Source organism: Rhinolophus sinicus, chromosome 15, assembly GCF_057876585.1.
Source record: "Rhinolophus sinicus isolate RSI-liver-muscle chromosome 15, RSI-T2T, whole genome shotgun sequence".
Lineage (NCBI taxonomy): Eukaryota > Metazoa > Chordata > Mammalia > Chiroptera > Rhinolophidae > Rhinolophus > Rhinolophus sinicus.
The window spans coordinates 98,587,341-98,605,716 of record NC_142515.1 but is presented as its reverse complement, the minus strand read 5'-3'; the positions used below and the strand labels follow the sequence as shown (position 1 = coordinate 98,605,716).

Here is an 18,376-nt window from a genome sequence, read left to right as displayed (position 1 = left end):
ATCTGGGTGTACTACAGCTCATTTGTGGCTTTCATTCTTTTAATTACTAGTTGCTGACAGAATTTTATTTTAAAATTTAAATTAGAAGCCTTTAATATTATTTTTAGAATTTGAAAACTACATTATTTTTAAAGTAAGTTATTCCATGTCTAAATAGGGAAATTTCAGTTGAAGTTTTCTTTGTGGAAAAAAAAATTGATCCAAATTTTACTCAAGGTCATATATTAAGAAAGCATACTAAAAAGTGAATTTGGGACAGGTTTAAAAGTACCTGAGGCAAATTGTTGAGTGCTCATTTCATAAAAGATCTTCATGTTATGTTTTTCTTACAAAGGTAGACTTAGCAGCCCTGCTTAGTGTGTGTGTGTGTGTGTGAAGACCCCTGTGGAGGACACTAATTCCTCTAGGCTGGCCACTAAGAGATTTTATCAACAGGCTAATGTTCAGTCACTGTAGCGATGGTACATAGCAAATGTGCACGGTATGTTAGTCTTGTGATTAAATAGTAAGTTAAATGCTGCTACTAGGAGGATGACCCAAGAAATTAGACACTCTCTCTTTCTCATTCTAATTAGATGCTTTGCTTTTCTACAACTGCTACAAATTCAGAGTAAGAGACTGTACACATTAGTGTAAAATAAAGATATTTCTACATTTAAAGATTATTTTCTTTTTCCATTAATGGAAATTTTATTCAAGGTCTCACATAATATTGTTTATATTTTAATTGGTCAGTAAATGTTTGTCTATTTGTTTAGAGTGTAAACTTTAAGAAAGGCCTTAATCAGCCCTTGTGTTCAGTTTAGCAAATTTTTCCATTTCATGCCACTTTAGGAGAAAGAAGCGAACAATATGAAAGATAACATTGATGAGCACATTTCTTTGGTATTGTAGAAGTGGTTGGAAGACCTAGATTTCAATCCTGTATTTGTCATTTATTGAGTGTGTGGCTGTGAATAAGTCATTTACACACTTTGAGTCACAGTTTCCATGTCTCTAAAGGGAGTTTTATGTGAATGAAATTTAAATAAAACTGCGTAGCAAACTAAAGTACTATATAAATATATAATATTTTTGCATTAATTAGTTCACTGTAGCATCTATAATCCCCTGAAAATAGAATTAATATCCTGAGCAAGGTCTTGGAAACAAGATTCCCCACTGAAGATTATTATGGGTAGTATATTCTCATTACACAGTAAAGTCTCCTTATTATGTACTTTAGAAATATTTTCAAGAATAAGCATCTAGAGATAAGACTTCTGGGGACCATTTTATTTACTAGCTTATCCTATTAACCTGAACATATAATTCCCTAAGTATTTTAATTTCTAAGAGTTCAAATGCCCAGTAAGAGTTTATATGGAAAGTTTCTTGTATAGTTTACTATTCTTATACATCCACACCAAGATTTTGCTGAACTTTCAAAATAACATGAAAGAAAAATATTTGAACATTAAGTATTTGTTTTGGAAAGCAAGTGAAAAATCTCTTTAGTCTGGCCTCTTAAAATATTGAAACTGTCTTTCAAAATATAAGCAACTATTAGTATTGATGGTTAGATGATTCTCTTTGGCAAATCAAAACCATTTTAAATAAGTCATCTTTTGGCTCATGTATTCCAGAATATGTGTTATGTGCTTTATTTGTCAATTGTATTAATCCTTATTTCCTTTGCTAAAAACTGTAGGTTTTTTTTCACGTTTCTTTTTATCCACTGTTAGTAATTTTAAGTAGAAAGGCATCCATGCATTTGAGTTGAAGTAAAATTTCAGAATAAAGTTTGGTAATGTTTTGTTTAATTTTTTTAAATTTCAGTGTGTTTGAAGAAACTGACACAGATTTACAAGAGCTTCAGGCCTCAATGGAGCAGTTACTCAGTGAACCACCTGGGGAAGAATACAGTGACGAGGAAGAATCAGTCTTAAAAAACTCTGACATAGAGCAGACTGAAATTGGGACAGATCTGGCAGATGAGGATGACAATCCCAGCAGTGAAAGTGCCCTAAATGAAGAATGGCACTCGGGTACGTGATCATAATTGTGGGCCTTTTTCTTTTTTCAGTATGTACAGATATTTCAAGTATATTTTTCTGATATCTAATATGAACCATTTCCAACTTGAAATAAAACTGAAGCATGCTTTTGTGTCTGACTTTCATTTTCTTTTCTTTCCATATAAATGTGCATACACAGTTTTTCCATTTCTTACCCACTAAATTAAGGAAATGGTTTTTGAAGCATTTTTATTTTTCTTGACAGGGTAATATCCATTTCTTGACTTATTTTTCTAGTAATAAAGATAATAACTTAGCACTTTATGTTTTGCAGACAGTTTCCACATACAGTTGGGTAACCAGAAGAGTTAATACCAAAAGCAGATTTTAAAACTTTGACACTTTCTTTTTGTTTAGAAACCATTCTTTGCTCATCGCATTACCCCTAAGGTGCAGAGAAAATTTGTTTATTTCAATAACTGTGTTTATTTGGGGATAAGAGCTAATGTGAAAAGGAATGATTCTTTAGTAATTTTGTCTGTTACAAGATTTTTTCAGTTATCCTTAGCATGTACATGACATAAAACATGTAGAGCATTTATAATACTTTTTACGTGCTTTACTAAAGTTTCGTGGTATGTATCTTAGGTTGCCTGCCTTCTGCATTCTTTTTCATGTTTTGGCCCATGTTTAATATCAACTTTTTAAAAATAGCAATTAGGGTTGGTTGCTTTGATGTAGAACATATGGGTGTGCTTTTTTCACTTTTTACTATGTTAGATGACATCTCTAGGAAAGTTTTTAATATACCCTGATTTACTGTTTGTGCTGATAAAAGATTTCCAAAGTAACATTCTTGTTAAAACAGATTTATATATACATTGATTACCTATATAAATAACAAATATTATAATAAAAACTTTATAAAGTACAAGGTAATCTATTTCAATGAAATTATTCACTTATAGAATTTTAGTCTATTAGAGTAAGAATTATTCAGTCTTTTTAATCATAAAATACCTTCTTTTTATTTATGTTTTTTAGATAACAGTGATGGTGAGATAACTAGTGAATGTGAATATGATAGTGTCTTTAATCATTTAGAGGAACTGAGACTTCACCTGGAACAGGAAATAGGTTTTGAAAAGTTTTTTGAGGTTTATGAGAAAATAAAGGTAAGTAAAATGTCAGTTAAAACATTTAATTTTGAAACATGCTCTGTTTGAATTGCTAGCAAAATGTGAGTGATTTTGTATTGGTCAATAGATTTATTATAAATAATAAATAATTATTTAAAAGATAAATCTTAGAGAAAGAATATTGAAATATTCACATTTGGAAATTGTGTTTAGGCTGTTCATGAAGATGAAGATGAAAACATTGAGACTTGTTCAACAATAGCTCAGAATATTTTGGGAAATGAACATCAGCATCTTTATGCCAAGATTCTTCATTTAGTCATGGCAGATGGAGTCTATCAAGAAGGTAAGGTTGCCTCCCTTTTTAATATTTTAAACGTGCAAAAAACAAAATGACAAATTTAAATTGATGAGCTTATAACACAAGCATTTTGGAAAAATCTATATTGGAACCATATCTAGTACTTTTAAGGAATTATAAAATTAATTGTGTTATATACTTTTACTGATTCTGGCATATACTTTTATTGACTTAAGTCCTTTAAGTCAGTATTTTTATTTAATTTATAAGTAATAGCTGAGTGAGTTTTTTTTAAAGCCTCCTTATTGGACAGTTCTAGAAATTAGAATATTTTGTTATCAAGGAGGTAGTATTAAACTTCTAGACCAGGGATGTCCAAACTTTTTTCATCGTTTTTCACCCAGGGCCATATGCGGTAAAATACACAGCCGGGCCACTGACTCAAGGTGAAGTACGTATTGCCTCACCTGGTTTATTTAAGTAAACTAAATATATTTTTGGAATTTGCTGTGGGCCAATTAAAAATGGATTGTGGGCCACAGTTTTGACACCCCTGTTCTAGACACATGGTTCACCAATATGTAAAGTTTCTCCTAAATAATACCAAATGTAATCTCTCCCACGGTAAGTAGAGTTCACCTGTAGTGATTTGAATGTAGACCATTTTTATATTTGGAAAATATTTACTTATAGAATCACTCAAAATTTGTTAGGACTTTATTAGAAGTTATTAAAATGAAAAATGGTTTCTCCCCTTAAATGTAGTCAAGAGCACTAAACGTGGAACCAAGAGATGGGTGTTATATAGTCCTGACTCTGCGGGAGGCTAGTAACGTGACGCTGAGTGATTTATTTCATCTTAATTTTCAGTTTCCTTTGCTATAAAATAAAGAGGTGATCTGCAATCTAATGTAGTATAATTGGTTTTCAAAGTATTTTTTGTGTGCTTCTTGTATGCCTACCCCTTCATTACTATGGAGATTAAAAGACAATCTTTGCTTACATGTTGCTTACAGTTTCCTTGGGAAATGAGACATAAATCTATGAAGGAAAGTGTAAAACTATGTATAAAACTGCTCATCCTAAAATACTTTTCAGTGCAGTAGGAATTAGAGATGGGAAGGTTAGACTGTGAAAAATGGAAAGAAATGTAGAGGACATAACATGTAGAGAAAACAGAATGAACCAACAATTAATGTGTATTAGGATTAACTGGACTATTAGAAGCTTCTTGTTGAGAATCAATCTTTGTGATTAGACACTGTGAGTGTTTAAAATACATAGTGGAAATCAGTGAAGATTTTTGAACTGAAAGAACGGACAGAATGAAAGAGATGTTTTATAAAGTTCAATTGGCAGCAGTGTTCTGGATGGTTCGGAGAATACCAAGACTGGAAATGAGAAGATCTGTTGTATAAGTAGGTACATTTGGGCGTGAGATGATAAATACTTATGTTCAGTGTTCACAGGAACAGAGTGGTTAATATTCAGTTCAAGTGTTTCAGAGCAAGGCTTTTGATAAAAATATTTGATATTTTGACTCATGAAAAATCGTTTGCTAAAATCAAATTCAAGAAATTTTTTTGGGGGGGAGCAATGTAGACTTATCTACATTGACTGTTTTTTCCTCAAGTTTTATGATACATGTTTATGAAGCTCAGCCAAAAAAAAAACAACATATATACATATATACACACACACACACACACACACACATCTTTAAATTGCTTTAATGGAACTAAAGGTCTTGTAAAACTCTAATAGTGTTAAATCAAGACTAGAAAATCTTCAGGGACTGTAAGTACTATTATTTTAAAGCTTCAGAAACCAGTATGTTTTCATTACTATGGTGCTGATCTTTCTAGCAAAGCAGGAAAGCTAATTAAGTACATGAGTCACAGCATTCATGAGACAAAACATGTCAGTTATTCAGAGAACAGCTATTTTTGGTATTGCAAGAAAGGAAAACTTTTTCCCATGATTCTTAAGAAAGGATTGTGATACAGTGTTCCTCAAACTTGGATAACATCTTGATTCCTTTAAAGGGGACAATTTTTTTCAGAGTCCAAGAATCTAAGTCCATAGACCTCAATGAAAAACTCAAGTCTTACTCTTTGGAAATGTCTGTCAGTTGTGAATTATTACTGTAAAACGTGTTTTTCCCCTAAATATGAAAAGATTATTTTTATTATCATCAAATTGAGAATAGGAAATTTAAACATTTTCTGGAACTTGTGGATTCCTAATTTTATTGCGATCTTGAACCCCATTTTATAAAACAGTACTATAATGTTCTGAAAAATATCCTCAATAATTTTTACAATACTTAGATTTCATGGGGCTCTTTCTTATTATATGACGCGGTATAAGGTTCTGGCGTAAGGCCAGAAAATGATTCCATTTAAGTAAATATGTGGACAGTATCAAACAAGTTCAATTCTTATTCAGACTATTCATCCTTCAGGCAGTTCTCCTAAGTAGTAGTTCAGTACAGCTTTTCATAAATAATCAACAACAATGTGCTTGGGGATTCAGCTTTGCCTGACAACTATCTGGGGAACTTTTCTTTTGTATTGCCTCTTAAGTGGAGAACTATTAACAGTCAGGTGAACCACAAGGTAGAATTGACACCCTCTTTTGACAGCTGAGTGGCTTCAAAAGCATAAATGCCTGCACAGGCCATTTTCCCGTCAAAGCACCAAGAATCAGGTGAGGCTATCACACTCCTCAAAAAGCAATATCAAATTTTCTGTACCATAAAAATGAAAAGGGGATGAGGACCCTTAAGTGTATCATAAAGCCTGGCAGTAATTCCTTTAGCCTAGAAAAAATGTAAAGTAATTAAAGCCAAATGCCTACCCTGGAAACCTTTTTAAAAATCTTCCTAAAGCCCCTAACGCATTACAACTTATTAATACATCAACTCAGTAAACTGGCTGTAAAATGTATATTGAATTGTCTGAATAAATTAACTTGCTGTTTTATAATGTAATCATAAGACGGTTGAATGTTAGACAATGATTGGATTTAGAATAGCTATTTTAGAGCCCTTCTAATTGGAAATACTTAGACCACCACCACCACCACCCCTGCCCCAGATCTAGCTGTCTGATAGACTGTTGTTGTCTTTTAAGTCACATCTAGGAGGTAATAATAAAACCATGTCATCTGCATATGGTGCCTACATACTTTTATTTTCTGTGTTGGGAGAGGGGACGGGTAATGAAGGGAGGAGATGGGTAAATTATATCTAGGTCACCCAAAAGTGGTGTCAGAGTCATTAAGGTCCTAGTTCCAAAGATTGCTTAAAACACATTTTTGTTACATTTCACTGGAAATTATCTGAATCCTCAAAAGACAGCTTCGACTTTTCAAGTCCCCCATAACTATTACAGTGCAGGTTTGGTAATCATGTACAACTATAGCTATTGGTAAAAATCAATGCCAGTTAGCCCATAAGTAGGTACTATCCAGGGTCAGAAGTTAAATAGAGCTAATAAAACGTATAAACTATTTTATATCATTCTGAAGCTTTTCCTCCACAAAAAAAGGAGTATAACTGTGGCCAATGGTAGAATGGCACAGGCCCCCATGTCCTCATGTAGAGCATTGATCTTAGCTGTCCAAGCTTATAGATTCTTAAAAAGGAAATACATACCGTCCGTCCACATTAATTTTAGGTAGAGTATTGTACTGTTTATGTAATGAAATTCTATACAGCAGTTAAAAGAAGTGAATTAAAATTTCATCTGTCAATATGGTTATATAAACCCCACAGATATGACCAATTGAATAAGTAGTACATGGTACCATTCATATAACGTTTAAAAGCAATTTTATTTAGGTGTGCATTTATGTAATAAAAGAGGGGGAAAGAACAGGAGAGAAGGATATACATCAGTTTCAGGATACTGATAATGCCCCTGGCGAACAAGAGAGGGCGATAAGACTGGAAAAGGATTCTCTCTCTCTGTAATATGTTTTTCCTTAACAAATAATCCAAACCAATATGGCCACAAGTTAACTTTTATTAATTCTAGGTGTTAGGCACATGTATGTTCATTAGTTTGTTCTCTGTACTTCCCCATTTGAAACATGTTGTAATTGTACAAATTAAGTAAATTACAGTGGAGTGATGAGAGGAACATTGGAAGCAGTAAAATGCATGTTGCATAAAGTAATGATCCAGCCATATGGAAAAAATAAAGGTGTCAGGGGAATTCTTCCTAGGGTAGATAACATCAGAGATGGATTTTAAAAGATGAATTTACCCGCAAATCAATATGTGTACTTATACACAGAGGGATACAAAATACTTTATTAGGGGAACTATAAACAAGTCACTGTTAGTAAAGCATAAATTATGAGGACATTTAGGGAATATAGGCAATGAAAGTAGGTAAGGCTAGAAATGGTTAAAAGGCCAGATAATGAAGGACTTTATAATCCATATAAGGGCACAGTTTCTATCCTAAGGCAGTGGGGAGCTAGTGAAAGGTTTTAAGCAGGGCCATGATTTGAGATGACTTGGATTTTAATGAATTTTGCTAGAGTGCCAAGATTAAATTAAGCACTCTAATTCATTGAACAGTCTTTTTCTAGAATAAAGAAAAATTGGAAATAACCGTAATGCCTATGAATATAAATACTTAATTATGACATACCCATAAAATATGATGCAGCCATTGAAATTGACATGGAATATATCTATGATTTATTCTTTTACAACATTTTGTAAAATTTTCATCATGGAAAAATTGAAAGAACTTCCCAGTTATTACCCATATATACCCACCATCTACATTCTGCCATTCGCATTTTATAATCTTGCTTTATTACTTATTTATGTATCTTTCTGTCTGTTACGTGTTTGAAGGGGAAAAACTCATGTCTCAGAACTGCATTTTGTTGTAAATTTTAAAAAGATATTTATATATGCATAGGAAAAGATCTGGGAAGATTTGTATAAAATTATTAGCATTGATTGACTTTCCTTATGGGTGATTTTTGCTTCCCACCTTATTCTTCTTTATATTGTCTGACTATTTTATACTAAACATGTGCTAATATAATAAAAACTACATTTAAAACTATATTAAAGCTCTTTTACTTTAGCATGAAATAGAATGAGTTTTTTACAAGTAGATACATATAGTTTGATTTGCAATGGAATGAATTAAGTTTTTTCTTTTTTCTACAGATAATGATGAATAATCCTCAGAACATTCTTTAATACTCAACTGTATGCAAGTGTTTAAATTTGGTGCGTCACAATAACAAGCTTCAGTGGAATGTAGCAATTTTTTAATAAATGATACATCAGATTTAAGATGCCTATGCTGATTGCATGAAAAAGATGGACAAACATACCATTTTTCATTAAAGATTATAGTATTTTATGTATTTTATTTTGTTTGTTGAGTTCTATAGTTACCTCCTACAGAATATGTACTTTATTAAATCATCCAGCCAAAGCTTAACAGACATTGATCCAGAACTGAACTTAATGGTTTTGAAGAAGATTTACCATGCAGTAAAGTAACTTTTAGTTTCAGCAAATGTCTTTAGATTGAAAGAATTACTTCTGTTGTGAAAGACATGCCTGTGGTTTTTCATTTCAGTATTTAAATATGACCTTTTTTTCTGTTTGTTTTCTTGGCCAGCAATTAGGTATTAACCTTCTCAAGGGCTCTATTTAAATCATTACATTTTGAAGATGGAATATTTAGCCTTAAAGTCTTTATTCTCAGTCCTTTTTCAACCAGTGCGTCTCTTGAACTAGCACTGTGGAAACCGGCTATAAAAACTGTGTTAGAAACTGTTGAAAAATTTGATTATGCAAGAATAGCAAAATTATATTTCCTGATATTCTAAAAGGGTGGTTAATGACCAGAACCAGGAATATTACACCTAGCAATTAGTCTGTGAATTTCAATATTGCCTAGCATATAGCATAAAGTTGCCCTTTTTGTTTTTAACTTTCTCTCATTCATGTGCTTTAAGGTTATATGAGATTCAAAAGGAGAAAGGAATCATTTTTATTTTGACACTGTGACAGTTTTGGTAACTATTATTCCAAAGCAGGGGAATGACTGCCTCTTTTATTTCAATTATAAGAGGATTTTTTTAGATCATTTAGATGATAGTCACACAGCTTCAGTTGCAATATGCCAGGTATTACATGGTTTCATTAGAGATGTCTAAAGTCCAGATGCTTTTAGTAATAAAAGCAGAAGTTTTGATATTTGAGTGCAAAGCAGCCTGATTTGCATAATCTATAATTTGAACAATAAAATCTTATCTTGCAGCACTATCAGTACTATGATGAATTTATTATGTACATTATTTCTAACACCAAAACTAAGTACTTGATTTTTATACTTTTGTTTATTTTGTGATACTACTATTAAATTTTTATTATTTACCTGAAGTACACTGTTGGTTGCCATATATTCATTAGCACTGTTCTCAATAGAATGCTTTTACACAGAGCTGAGAACACTTTCGTTTCTTTTACCTGATTATTTCCTTTTTTTTTTTTCTGTTTGTTAGTGGAAGAATATTTGAATTTTGTACTTTAATTCTCTATAATCCTGGAAGATGAATGATTAGGAGTGGGGGTTCTTTTTAAATTCTTCACTTATTACAACTATTAGAAAAGCAAGTAAAGGTATAACACAGCAGAAAAAGTTATATAGCCATATTTTAAAAGATGTTAAGGATAAAGATGACAAATAGGATGGCGCTGTCTCCAGTAAATTGGTACTGAGTGGCTCTGGAGTGTTCTTATGGAAGGATGGTCTGTGCTAGTGGGAAAGAGGGCTGTTATTGTTCTGGAAGGTCTGTTGCAGGTTTTGGAGGTGAACTGTGGAAACATTTATAGATTCATGGAATGTTAGAGCTAGAATGGACTACATGGTAATTTAGTATGCTCTCCATTTAACAGGAAAGGACACTGAATTTTACCATGAATGAAGTCACTTGTGTAATTGGCCAAATCAGACTAGTTCCAAGTCTTACACTGGACTATTAGTTACACATTCTTTTAAAATTTATCTCCTCTAGAGAGTGAAAAGAAAAAGAGTCAATAGGAAAAAGTACAGTTAGCATTAATACATTAAGAATTCAACAGAGATTTTTGCTTCTGGGAATAGCACACTATTCTAATTAACATCCCTGCGGAAAACAATTTTTAAATGCTAAATAAAATTGTTTTTATCCCCTTAAAGTAACACATACTCTACCCTTTATCACTTTATTGATGATGGGTCTTTTAAGATTTTCTTTTGTGTGTGTGTGTGTGTGTGTGTGTGTGTGTGTGTATGTATACGTGTGTGTAATGTACACCTAAAAACACAGAAGAGGTGAGAAGCTGAGTTGCAAGGCCAAAGCTTTGGAGAAAGCCTCAACCTGGATATTAGTGGAATACTGGAGGTCGGGGAGACATTTTTGACCTGAGATTATATCCAGTACCTCACACTTTGGTATAGTGGGCTCATGGAGTAAAGAGGTTAAAAGGCAAGGCCAAGTGTCCATCCAAGTTGGAGAATCCTATAGGAAACCCTACATTAAGGGAAGACTCCAAAAGGTTCCATCCTCACAATTAGGGAGAACTAGAACTAAACCCAACCTCCAGCTCAGGGACTGTAAGGAGAGAAAGAAAAGTACAAAAAAAAATCCCTGAAAAATTGTGGACACACATCAACCTTCAAGTGGTTTATATCTTGAGCACTGAAATCTGGGTGTGCTGAGGAACTTGAGCCACAAACATGATTTGAGGTGCTTCATGAAACTGGCAGAAGCCATTCCAGTGCCTCTCTGAAGGAAAGCACATTTATTTTGTGTCTTGAAAAGTACCATAGATAAAATTTCAAGGACCATGATGGACAGAGTCAAAGATAAAATAGTACACGAGAAATCAAGACAGTGTAAGTGGGAAATAGCAGGAATAGGATCTGCACCGACTTTAGATTTAGAATTGGAGATTTATTATAAAAAACAACTATACTTACTGTGTTTTAAAAATTATCAACAAACTTGAAAATATCTGTAGGGAAAGAAAAACTAGAAAGTGATGCAGATTTGAAGAACCAAATAGAATTAATTTATATGAAAAATACAACTAACAATTTAAACTCAATGAACATGCTTGGCAGCAAACTATACATAGCACAAAAGAGTTAAAAAAAACTGGAGGAAATTATTCAAAATATAGCACACAGAAAAAGATGGAAAGTACAAAAGAGAAGGTGAGAAACAGAGATTCAGTTAATATGTCTAATGTATGTTTGCTTGGAGTCCTGCAGATAAAGAATGGAGTAAAGTTACTTGGAGAGATAAAGGATGAGAATTTTTACAAAGTTGTGGAAGACACCAATCCACAGATTGAAGAAGCCCCGTAAATTTCAAGGATAAAGTAAAAGAAATCATGCCTAGTAGCTTCAGCGTGAATCTGGAAAATCAAAGACAAAAAATTTTAAAAGAAGTTGAAGGTAAAAAGCTATACTACTTTCAAAGAAATGTTAAAGACTTAACAGTTAATTGGCTTTTCAACAGTAGTAATGGAACAGTGGAATGGTATCTTCAGTAGGCCAAAAGAAAATAATAGTCAATCCAGAATTATATACAAAGGAAAATGTGTTTCATGAATTAATAAAAATGAATTCCAATTTTCAGTACTGGCCACGCTGAAGTAAAAGAGAGGGCATTTAACTTTCCCACCTTTAACAAGTCAAACAATGGACAAAATACACGAACCAATGCTTTTCAGACAGTGGGCAACAGACAACAAAGGGCAGTGATCTGTGAAAGAAAGGAAACAAACGAGGTAAGCCCTGTGATTGCCCAAGTTTACTGCATGGAAAGTAACATGGAGACCCATACAAAATCCAGAATTTTGAGGAGTTAGAATTTAGAGAGGTGAAAGCAGCCATAATTTGCAGGGCAGAGTACCAGAAAGGAGAGAGCCACACAAAAGAGCTAGAAAAACCCCAAATATTTGGAAACAACACATTTCTAAATGCCTTATCACAACCAAAATTAGAAAATACTTTGAACTGAATGAAAATTAAAATGTGACGTATCTAAATTTGTGGGATGCACCTAAAGCAAAGCTTAGAGTAAAATTTATAGTGTTAAACACTGATATTGTAAAAGAAGTAATTTAGTCACTTAAACTTCTACCTTACAAATCCAGAAGAGAAAAAGAGTAAATTAAAAACCAAAGCAGCAGAGAGAAGGAAGTGATTTTTTTTGAAAAGCTACAGAAATCAATGAAATGTGAGCAAAATCAGAGAAGCCAAAAGCTAGTTCTTTAAGAACATCAATAAAATTGATAAATCTCTAGAATATCAGGAGCAAGAGAGGGTGCATCGCTACAGATTTGATGAGAGTCAGTTTATGGACAATAAGGGAATATTATGGGCAATTTATGCCAATATATTTGACAACTTAGTAAAAATGTACACATTTCTTAAAAGACCAAAACTACCTGTAATAGATTGAGCTGCCATAATAAAATACCATAGACTGGGTGGCTTAAATAACAGACATGTATTTTCTCACAGTTCTGGAGCTAGAAGTTCAAGATTAAGGTTCCAGCTGATTTGGTTTCTGGTGAGGGCTCCCTTCCTGTCTTGCAGAGGACCACCTCTTCTCTCTGTCCTCGCATGGCCTTTCCTTGGTGTTGGACAATGAGAAAGAGACAAGCTCTCTGGTGTCTCTTCTTATATGGACACTATTCATAGGGGATAGGGACCTTTTCTTATGACTTCATTTCACCTTAATTAGTTCCTTAAACCCCCATTTCCAAATACAGGCACACTGAACATTAGGGCTTCAACTTACCATTTGTGGGGGACACAGACATTCAGTCCAAACCATTAACAAAACTCATCCAAGAATACATAGAAAATCTGAATCTCTCTACATCTAATTATGAAATTTAATTTTAGTTTGAAACCTTTCCACATAGAAAACTTTGGGCCCAGATGGCTTCAATGATGAATTCTATCAAATATTTCTGGAAGAAATAGTACCAATTCTATACAAGCTGTTTCAAAGTATAGGTGTAGAGGGAACATTTTCCCACTTAGTTTGAAAGTACATTATCTTGTTCTCAAAAACAACACAACAACAAAAAGGAATTATAAGACAAGAGAACTACAGACTCATAAACCTCATGAACACTGATAAATTTTTTTTTTTTAATTTTATCAAGTCAAACCCAACAATATACAAAAAGAACATTGTGTCATAACCAGGTGGAATATATGCCAGAAATGCAAAACTGATTTAACATTAAAAACTCAATGTTTTTCATCACATTAATAGACTAAAAAAGAAAAACCATGTGATCAACTCAATAGATACAGAAAAAAATTGACAAAATCAAGCATCTATTTCTTATAAAAGTTCTCAGCAAATGAAGAATAGAAGGGAAATGCCTCAGTCTGATAAAGATCATCTTTAAAAAAAAACTAACATATTTATACTGAAAAAAAAGTTTTTTCCCTAAATGGAAAAATGGCAAAGATTTCTGTTCTTATCACTTATGTTTGACTTTGTACTGGAGTTTCTAGCCATTGCACTGAGTGCATGCGTGTGTGTGTGTGTGTGTGTGTGTGTGTGTGTGTGTGTACAGGGAGATAAATAAATGCCTACAGATTAGAAACAAAGTAAAAACTGTCTTCACAAATGATGTGATTGTCTATGTAGAAAATCATAGGAAAGCTAAACAAATGCTACAAGGACTGAAAACAGTTAAAAGCAACATTGCAAGATACAAGGTTAATATTAAAATCAATTTTTATATACTAATAAGGAGCAATCAGAAATAGATTTTAACATACCATTTATAATAGCATCAAAAATTATGACTTAGGGATGAATTTGACAAAAGATGTGCAAGATCTATGCAATGCAAACCACAAAACATTGCTGAGAGAAATTAATGACCTAAGTGGGGCATTTATACCGTGTTCATGGATCAGAGGTTCAATAATGAGTAGAAGAAAACAGGAGAAATCTTGGTTACCTTAGGCTTGGCAAAAATTCTTTAAACAGACCTAAAAAATACAAACTGTAAAAGAAAAAAAATTGACTTCATCAAATTTATAAAGTTTTAAAAGGACATTATTAATAAAATGAAAAAGGCTAGCTACAAATTGGGAGATGTTTGCAAAACATATATCTGATAAAAATATATTATCTACAATACATAAAGAACACATATAACTCAACAATAAGGCAGACAACCCAGTTTGACAATGGGCACATGTTTGAATACATATTCAAAGAAGATAAATAGATGACACTCATGAAAAGATACTATCATTTGTTGGGCAAATGCAAATGAAAACCATAATGAGATACCACTGTACTCTAAAATGATTAAAGACTGTTGAGAATGTGATGCAGCAGAACTCACACTGGTATGTAAAATGATATAATCACTTTGGAAAAACAAAATGAATATTCATATAAAACTTATTCATATTAGCCAATAACTGCAAACAGCCTAAATGTCTGTCAATAGTTAAATGGATAAGTTATGGCATATCTGTAAAAGGGAATACTACTCAGCAATAAATGTGAACGAGCTGTTGATTTGCTGTGTGAAGGAATAGAAACAAAAGAAAACATACTGTATGATTCAGTTCACTGGAAACTAGAAAAGATTAGTCTGCAGTGATAGGAAGCAAACCAATGGTTGCCTGGTACTAGGTAGGGCAGGTCATGAGTAACTAAAAAGGGACAACAAAGAACTTCTTTGGGTAGTGGAAATGTTCTATATTTTTATTGTGAATTTGGTTATTCAAGTGTTTACATTTGTCAAAATTTATTATACTGTATACTTAAATGGATTCATTTCTTTGTATGTAAATGTCAATCAAATTGATTTTGAAAATATATTAGACATGCTAAGAAACATTAAACGCCAACTCAGGCCTAGGAGAAAAGCCTACAGTAATCAACCCCAAGTCTTTCAGATAATGCGATTAGGAAAGAAACACTCTAAAACAGTTGTTGTAAATATAGTCAAGGGTTTAAAGGAAAAATACAATTGGGATTAATGAACATAGTATTTTTCCAGAGACCAATTTCCAACTCATTTTGTAACTCCGTTTTACCCTGATAGCAAAACCAAATACAGTTGGGGTTGGAGTAAAGGAGAGGAGGGAAGGAAAGGAAGAAAAGAGACAGAAGGGGAGGAAAAGCTTGGGGAAGAAGGGAGGGAAAACGGAAAAGAAAATAAAACTACAGACCAGTGTCTCTCATGAATTTAGGTGCAAAAATCCTTAACAAAGATTCAGCTAATCCAGTTCAACAATGTATAAAAATTATACACCATGACCAAATAGGATTTATTTGCAAAACAAATATTCAAAGCGAACTGGTTCAATATTCAAAAATTGAACAATATAATCTATGCCAACAGGCCAAGAAAACTATTAATTCATGATAAAAAAAATGAACTCTTAGAAAATTAGAAATAGATACTACTTCATCTTGATAAACAGTATCTACAAAAACCCAGTAACATAGGTAGAGTTTCCATTCCTGTCCAATCAACTATGATGAGGAAATGCTGTATCGTATAGACTATAACATGGCCATGATTGGCAATGGGTGGGGGAAGTTTCAGTCCTGGTGGGGCAGGGAAGAGATAAAGCAAGCTCAAGAAGACATATTGAGTATAGGCAGGTTTTCAAGGAAGGCACCAAGTTCAATTTTTGGCTTCCTGAATTTGAGGGAAGCCAGGTAAAATTGTTCTCTTGGTAGTTAGATAAATCAGACTCTGCCTTAAATGTGAGCCACAGTCTTGGATTTGGCGGAAGGGTTACAAAGGCATTCATTCACATGTGAGTGTATGACCACATGTACTGACTAGGGAAACAAATTCCAGAAATTACTAAGACCAACAACTTGCTCTAATCAGTGTTAATCGCGTTCAGGCCACCAGCTTGCCTTTGGTTTGTGTTAGCACGTTGTGCTATTTGTGCATCCTTTTACTTTATTTGTATCTCTATATGTAAAGGTCAACTAGGAAGGTCAACTAGAGATGAATTCTTATAATTTATGTATATCTGAAAATATTTTTACTTTGCCTGTTTTGTTTTTAGTCTTTTTTTAAAAATTATGGTATGAACCCTTAATATGAGATCTACCCTCTTAACTAATTTTCAGTGAGACTGTAATTGTTACAATAGGCACTATGTTATATAGCAGACCTCTGGAACTTAATTCATCGTGCGTAACTGAAGCTTTATACTTGCCAAACAACAACTTCCCGTTTCCTCCTTCTTCGCCCATGGAAACCACCAGTTTGTTCACTGCTCCTATGAGTTTAACTATTTTAGATATATCAGTGCAATCATACAGTATCTTTTTCTTTCTGTGACTGCCTTATTTCACATAGCATAAGGTCTTCTGTCATCCCTCTTGTTGCATATGGCAGGATTTCCTTCTTTTTTTTTTTTTTTTTAAAGATTTTATTGGGGAACAGTGTGTATTTCTAGGACATTTTTCCAAGTCAAGTTGTTGTCCTTTCAATCTTAGTTGTGGAGGGTGCTGTTCAGCTTCAAGTTGTTGTCCTTTCAGTCTTAGTTGTGGAGGGCACAGCTCAGCTCCAGGTCCAGTTGCCATTGCTAGTTGCAGGGGGCGCAGCCCACCATCCCTTGCGTGAGTCAAACTGGCAATCTTGTGGTTGAGAGGACGTGCTCCAACCAACTGAGCCATCTGGGAGCTCAGCGACAGCTCAGCTCAAGGTGCCGTGTTCAATCTTAGTTGCAGGGGGCGCTGCCCACCATCCCTTGTGGGACTCGAGGAGTTGAACTGGCAGCCTTGTGGTTGAGAGCCCACTGGCCCATGTGGGACTCGAACCGGCAGCCTTCAGAGTTAGGAGCATGGAGCTCTAACCTCCTGAGCCACCGGGCCTGCCCTCCTTCTTTTTTAATGCCTTTATTTTTAAAAAGTATTCATTATAGAATTCTAGTTGGTAGTTTTTTCTTCTTGTAAGATAAGATGCTGTTTGGCTGTCTCTGGGTTGCCATTGTTTCTGACAAGAAGTCTGCCAACAGACTGCCTGTAATGTGTCTTTTCCTCTGGTTGCTTTTAACAATTTTAAGAATATCACTGATTTTTTATTTTTTAAATTGTCATTTGCCTTTTTTCTTCATGTTTCTTATATTTGGAGTTTGTTGAGCTTCTTGAATCTGAAGGTTCACAGTTTTCATCAATTTGTTTAAAGTTTTTGGCCATTATTTTTTATTGTAAGAAATATATATAACATAAAAGTTACTGCTTTAACCATTTTGTTTGTTTTTTAAAATTCTTTTTTTAAACTTTCGTTCATTTAAGTGTGTTTTTCCAGGACCCATCAGCTCCAAATTAAGTAGTTGTTTCAATCTAGCTGTGGAGGGTATAGCTCACACTGGCCCATGTGGGGATCAAACTGGCAACCTTGGTGTTACCAATTCTGTGCTCTAACTAAATGGGCTGACTGGCTGCCCCTAACCATTTTAAAATGTACAGTTTAGTGGTACATTAGGTATGTAAATTAGGTACATTCACACTGTTGTGCAACTATCACCACTATCCATCTGCAGAACTTTTTTATCTTCTCAAAGTGTAACTCCATACCCATTTAACATTGACTCCATATACTGCCCTATCCCTAGGCTCTGGCAACCACCATTCTACTTTCTGTCTCTGTGAGTTGGCCATTGTTTCAAAATATACTTTTCATTCTCACCCACCTCCTCTTTTTTTGGGATTCCTAATATATGTTAGACCACTTTCTCTCTGTAAAGCTCTCTCCTCTCTGATACTTTGCCCGGTGACATCTAGCCTCTTTGGCCTTCTTATACTCCCAGATCCGTCTCTTCAACTCAAGGCTACAGGTCGTCTCTCCCTGTGCTGCAGCCTGAAAAGTCTCT

General features: G+C 33.8%; 1 protein-coding gene across 7 annotated transcripts in view; it reads left to right on the top strand.

The window, feature by feature from the left end:
* Positions 1-9,867, top strand: part of NEK1 (NIMA related kinase 1) — a 129,469-nt gene extending 119,602 nt beyond the window's left edge. For all 7 annotated transcript variants that reach the window (XM_074338302.2, XM_074338305.2, XM_074338306.2 and 4 more), the window contains 4 exons: positions 1,819-2,027; positions 3,042-3,172; positions 3,350-3,482; positions 8,638-9,867. In XM_074338302.2, coding sequence (XP_074194403.2) covers positions 1,819-2,027; positions 3,042-3,172; positions 3,350-3,482; positions 8,638-8,651 — 487 coding nt within the window. In that variant the 3' untranslated portion in view covers positions 8,652-9,867. The remainder of the gene's footprint in view (positions 1-1,818; positions 2,028-3,041; positions 3,173-3,349; positions 3,483-8,637) is intronic.
* The last annotated feature ends 8,509 nt before the right edge of the window (positions 9,868-18,376 follow it).